General features: G+C 31.9%; 1 protein-coding gene across 1 annotated transcript; it reads right to left on the minus strand.

Moving 5' to 3' along the window:
- Window positions 1-930: 930 nt before the first annotated feature.
- On the minus strand, window positions 931-6,289 carry LOC143566550 (uncharacterized; the record flags this gene model as incomplete). The annotated part of the gene is made up of 12 exons (XM_077053222.1): window positions 931-1,337; window positions 1,436-1,721; window positions 1,867-2,648; window positions 3,337-3,731; window positions 3,839-4,277; window positions 4,651-4,770; window positions 4,881-5,009; window positions 5,120-5,245; window positions 5,512-5,628; window positions 5,742-5,849; window positions 6,104-6,142; window positions 6,220-6,289. Coding segments are annotated over 12 exons (3,018 nt in total), but the record flags the coding sequence as incomplete, so codon positions are not given.
- Between the last annotated feature and the right edge of the window lie 422 nt (window positions 6,290-6,711).

Genomic DNA, 6,711 nt, shown 5'->3' on the forward strand with positions numbered 1-6,711 from the left:
AGTACCCGAAATAACCTTTACTTCGAGAAAACGCCTCCCCAATTGAATAATCTATAATCGAATCCGTTACATAAACCATTTTTCTGATCAATATTCCTTAGCAACATTATTGGAATACCAACTTTTAGAATCAATTTATGATTAGGCATACCAGACATCTTTAAACCATTTAGGAAATCTGGTGAGTGCAATGCTGGATCGAAACAAGGCCCAACACTTTCAGAGTTATCGATACTATCCTAACTTAGATATTCAACTTCTTTTCCCGGAAAGAAAGTTAAAAATCGATCATTAATGTCTTCGACAACCTCGTTTAAGTATGGCCCTTTCTTGAAAATATGAAATTTCATTAAAATTATCCAATAATGCCGGATATACTAAATCAATAAGATCAGAAAGAGGATCGGATGAATTACCGATCAAAAGATCATCTGGTATTTCTATAATAGAATTACCATCATTGTCACCACCAAGTTTACCTTCCCCTAGTTCTAACAACCAGTCTGCAAATTGGGCGGTCTCTTCAAAAATTGATGGGTCACAACCGACGGTTAACCTCATGTTTTTGGTTAACCTAAGAACCTTGCACTTGGACCATATATGGGAGGAACTGAGTGATGCATTAACAATGTCACTACGTGATCCATTTTGGACTACAGGTAGGATTTGATGAAAATCACCCCCAAAAACAACAACTTCCCCCCAAATGGATGTTGAGAACTATTACGGTTACCAACTTTTAAAACATATTTTGAACTCCTATCCAAGGCTTCAAATGCATGTTTATGTATCATAGGAGCCTTGTCCCAGATAATCAGATCAGTTTGCTTCATTAAGTTGCAAATATCTGGATTTTTTGTTATTGAACATGTAGAATCCTCAGTTAGATTTATAGGATTTAGAAATCTAGAGTGAGCGGTTCTACCTCCCTCAAGTAACAAAGATGCTATGCTGCTTGAGGCAATATTTAAAATGATTTTCGCTTTCGATCTTATGGAACAGATAACGTCTTCCATAAAAAGGTTTTTCCAGTGCCTCCATAACCATACACAAACAAAACACCCCCTTCTTTTCATCAACCGCTTCCATTATTTCATTATACGCATTGCGTTGCTCATCTGTTAATGAATTATAAAGTCGTTCAAACTCACCTGTCATGACTTGTGTATCGTACAACAACTCCTCGTTCATGAAACGATTTGTTGATGCTGTTATAGAATCATCATCAGGGAAAGGCATTGTAGGAAAACAACGCAGATTACAATTATTTCGTAGGAGGAAGTTTTGAATTTCAAGTAAAGAGAGGTTCTTAAGTTGGGACTCTGAAAGTAACAAATCTGTATCGAATAAAAAAGTTGTTACAAAGATGTTTTTTATAAACATATTTCCTAATGTATTAGCAATGTAAAAAAAATAAAGGAAAATCATTTGATACCTTTATTTTTCTGCTCAAATTGTTGTTTGTATAGAATGCCATCAATTAAATACTCCCAAGTCTTTTCCCAAACATCATCCAGACTAGATAAACTGTATGTGATTAACATGGTTGCAAATAAATTGCGTAAATAATAACCACTTGCAGTATGACTTGCTTCTTCAATTGCTTCTATATACTCGTTGTCCTCATCCAGAAGGCCTCTTTTATAACACGCGTCTCTATATGTAGCACACACTTCACCATCAACAGTACGAATATCTTCAAAGCACTTAGGAGCTCTAACCTTGTTTAACAGAATTCTTAGATAGTATGCTTCATTAAAAGATGGAGGAACATGATGAATTCAACCAATAGAAAAACCTAGTTTACGTAGCGCCCAAACCCTTTCTTGTTGCTTCCAAACAAATTTTGTTGGAAACTCAGCGTACTAGGCTTTGTGCAATATCACATTTTTTATTACACTCTATCCAAGCAGTGAATCTTGACGAACCAATAGTCGTCTTGTTTAAAACGTCTTCCACATCATCATCATCTGCAAACACAACTGTTTGTTGTCCTGGTAAATGAAACGGAAGCCGAGTAACTGAAGGAAATCTATAATGGACATCAAAAGAAAAAATTCTCCATGCAGCCTCACATGCAGATAGGTATCTGCAATCATAAAATGCCTTCACTTCGTCTACAACTTCATCTTGATTACCCGCATTGTTTTGTACAAGTGATATAGTAGCACGATCGGGACCTTTATTAATGTACTTAAACAAATACTTTATGGAACCCTCTTGATTACACCATTCAACATTGATATGGGCTTGATATTTTTTAAACAATTTCTTGTTATACGGAACAACATGGCGGTTGCCTAAATTTACCCCAGACTTCACAACAGCATTACCCAAATATCTTCTTTGATAAATAGGAAACCCATTAGAATCAATTGACGTCTCATTTTGAAGTTTCTTTGGGAAATTTTTAGAGCATGAGTTATCGACCATGCAAGAGCATTTAGGGTTAGTAACACCACATGGACCATGCATCATGTGGTCTCTTACAAGTGAATACAACTCTGGATCTTCATTCTTATCTGGAATTTCTACTAAGATAAAATTATCTATACACTCCGGATTATGAATTTTGTGATCAGAATGCAAAAACAGGCAAATATGTGCATGGGGTAATCCACGTTTATGAAATTTAATGGTGTAAACACCTTCACAACACAAGTAATCATGGATTAGATAACTTATTGAATAAAAATATAAGATATGTTAACAACATATGTTATAGTAACATAATTTTAACAATGATAGTCAACAATAAGTTTTCAAAATAGTGTTATCATGAAATACAAAAATAAAAGCTACCTGCTTGAAGCTTTCCAAAAAAAGCTTTATCTTTCAGGTCTTTCATTAATGAATCAAGCTTCATCTTGAATACCCTACATAATATATATGGCCTGTCTTCGGACTTTCGATTTTTATTTCGTAAAAATCGTTTGATTTCTGGCCAATTTGGGTTGCATGTTATGGTTATAAAGAAATCAGGATAACCAAACTATCTTCATATAGTCATTGCATCAAGATAATTCCGCATCATATATCTAGCACCACCGGTAAATGAAGAAGGTAAAATAACACGTTGTCCCGCTGAAGAAACATCCGATGTTCCAGACGAATGTATGTTTCTTAGGTTTTCATAAGTTTCAGACCTAAGATTTTTTTGTTGTGTGCGTACATAATGCAACCTTTGAGTCTCTATCATTGTGTACGCATCTACAAATAGTTGCTGAGTCAGTCTTCCTCCATTTAAAATCAATGAGTAGGTGTCTGGCCTATCTTGAAATCTGTAAGCAAAGAATTAACGCATCGTGCATTTCTTGCGTTTGTTTTTTGTCGAACCTCGAGGATCACGATGAAGTATGTCAATACTATAACCTTCATCACCATATAGAAAAAATATAGGATACTGAAGAGGAACATACGACGGATGCAATTCACTAATACGCTTCAAAGACCCACTTTGAGTTGTGACAATAATATCTCTTTTATCAACTGCATCACCAATATCACCAACGATTAAGGCCGCAACTTCAGAAGTTGTTGGGAGGTTGTACGTTCGTACATCTCCTCGGCGTGTTCCAATTATTCTCAACTTTAAATCCAAATCTGGATTTTGTTGAAAACAATCCCTTGCAATCCGATAACTTTTAACCAACGGATTATGAGAATCCAACATCTCCTTGAGGTAATTAATAATTTTGTTCTCCAATAATTCATTATTTGAATCTGTTTCCCTACATTTCAAAATGAACAGGTGTAAAATAAAATGACATCAAATTTATAAAAGTAATTTTGTTTATAAAAAAATGTATGTAAAAATTGAAAGACTTAAGTTACATACCGAAATATGTCTCGTCTGTTTGATATTTCATTTTCAGTATCATAAATGTATAGTTGAGAAAACCTTGGTTTATCTCCGGGCATCGGAAGAAGACTTCCCAACGAATGATAATTCTCTCCACCAAGTCTAAAAGTATATGACACATTTCCTCTATTAATAGAATTATCAATCTTCCCACCAAGAGACGTAAAAGAAAACATGGAATTATATCGTCTAATGTTTTGAAGAAAATACTTGCTGGTACTATCATGACCAAGGAACAAATTTACGTAACTCATTGGTGATGGCTTGATATCCGGAAGTTGCACGTCACCGGTACCACAACAAAGTGAGTAACTTGTAACGCCGTTGTTTGTTTTTCCTTTCTTGCCCTCGAAATCTGATAATAATGTTTTGTAAATTCCACACATGACATTTTGATCACCATGATCTAAATAATCTGTTCAAAAGTCAATACTAAAAATTATAAATATAATAACTTAGAATAACGTAGTTTGAGATACAATTTGCTAATTAAATCATGAATTGTAAATAATTAAATAAAAAAGAAAAGAAAAGTTATGAATAAATTAGTGCAAAAATTAAAACATGATTACAAATAATTAAATGTTCGAAAGTTAACTAAAATTAAAAATATATTAACTAAAAAAAGAAAATGTATTTTAATTCAGGTACCGAAGATATCGATTTGTATGGATAGGTAGACTCGTCTTCAACGTTAAACGACTCAAATTGATATAAGTTTGCCATGCGTATGGGTTCACGGATATTGAAGGTTCTGTGAGACGCAAGATGCGTTGATGAGGATTGACCATAAAACATTGTAGATGTGGAAGAACATCCAGCTCTTGATATATTCGATGAAGAATTAAAATGTTGGTTGCTAATATCAGACAATGGTGTTAAATGATAAGTAGATGAGACATTGACACCTAAAATATAAAAGTGGTTATTAATATACAAAGAACATACAAAATTATATATGAGTATCTAAAATTTTATTTAAGATGTTTTAATAAAACATGATTTTTAATTGACTTACCTAATGATATAAAACCTTGTTGTGGATATGCAGTTAAAGGACTATTGGTGTTAAGTCTTTCATTTAAAAACATCCTCTGATGTCTTTGGTTATACACTAAGCAATCTTGCAATGTGTTTGTAGGACAAACTAAATAATTAATAATAATTAGAACGTCAATAAATAAAAACAATCAATAAAAGAAAAACAGAAAACCAAAAAAAAAATAGATGGAAATATAAAAAAGTATATTAACTAACCTATGGAACTTTCACCAGTACCGTTAAATGTTAATAAAGGTCGCGATGTTTGATGTTGTTGGCCCATTTGTGAAGTAGTGGAATTAGTTGATGCTATGATTGTATTTAATCTACTACCTCCATTATCTACAAAAAAATATTCAACCACATAAATATATTGGATTATAAGAAAATTATTAAAACCTCCCAACAGCTTGTCGAAACCGGAAAAAACTTGCTAAATTTAATAGGTAATAATTTTTAGTAATGTCTAAATGTAAGGAAAGACCAACCTAGTTACCTAAATTAAAAACATTATTTTTAGTAATGTCAATTCGACTAAATAAAGTAGTAAGAAAACAATAAAATTATATGAACCAATAACATAAATTTAAATCTTTATGCGGGCCTACCGATGGATGTGTTGTTTATAGCGTGGTTGAATCTTGTATTTCTCCTCCCGTCAAGAACCATCTTTCTATGTCTTTGATTATCCTTGGCAATTGCTTGTTTGGAATTAATTGTGACAACTGTTAAATTTATAAAATTAAAATTGTTAATTAAATACATGGGTATAACAAAATAAATGTGATGAATATATATTTCTCATCTATCGATAAACTAAGTAATATAAATAACTAACCTGTGTTGCTGGAGTTTGTGGAGGTAAAACCTTCATTAGTTGTTGGCGCTTGATTTTCTTCTCCGTAGTAGAATCGATTAACATTAGATGATGTCAATGGACAAGTAACTACATTGGTTTTTGTTATTAGAATAAAATCATTCAAGAATATAATAAAGCATAAATAGGTAAAAAAAAAAATAAAATCGTTTTATAGGAAGTTTTGTATATTTACTTAAATCGTTTAATATATAAATATATATAAATTAATATAAACATCGCAAAAAAATGAATAAAAAGATCCTAAAATATTGAATAAAAATGGACGGTCATAAAATATTCAAATTTTAAATTGATTGAATACTTTATAAAAAAATTATTACCATTGGATATGATACGCAATGGTTGTCCAGACGTTGACACTGCACGTTTTGCAAAAAAATTATTATAACATACTATTTATAAAGTAAACTAAAATTAAGTGCACCACCTCACTAACCATTTGTATTATTCCTCGTATTGGAAGATGATGATTGAGAATTAGTGCGTCTCTTGGATCTTGAAGACATCTAAAATAGAAAATAAAATACCATACGATTAACATGTGAAACATATAGAAATCTTTTATCATGAGGAGAACATAAAGTTATACAGGATGACATATAATTATATCGAATATTCAAAGTATCTTAATTTTCAAACAAATCGTACATACCTTCAAACTTATAATATCATTCACCTTAAAATATTATCAACACTTCTAAATTATTGAATCTGAGAGTGCATAACCGACCAAGTATTAGGAGTGACAATTTAAGAGTGACATATTGATATTGTATAACCTCATGTAATCAATTTATAGGCTTGAAGTTTAGGTGTGGAAGTTTTTAGTAAAAGTATTTTAAGGGAAGATCAAGCTAGTTGGTTGCCATAAATTTTGTTTCTTCTATAGAAATAATCATTCCATTTGTTAAGAAATGTTTATTTGGAT

The sequence above is a fragment of the Bidens hawaiensis genome, unplaced genomic scaffold (genome assembly GCF_021521415.1).
Source record: "Bidens hawaiensis isolate Kalapana, Puna unplaced genomic scaffold, B.hawaiensis_p1.1 tig00022909_1, whole genome shotgun sequence".
Classification (NCBI taxonomy): domain Eukaryota; kingdom Viridiplantae; phylum Streptophyta; class Magnoliopsida; order Asterales; family Asteraceae; genus Bidens; species Bidens hawaiensis.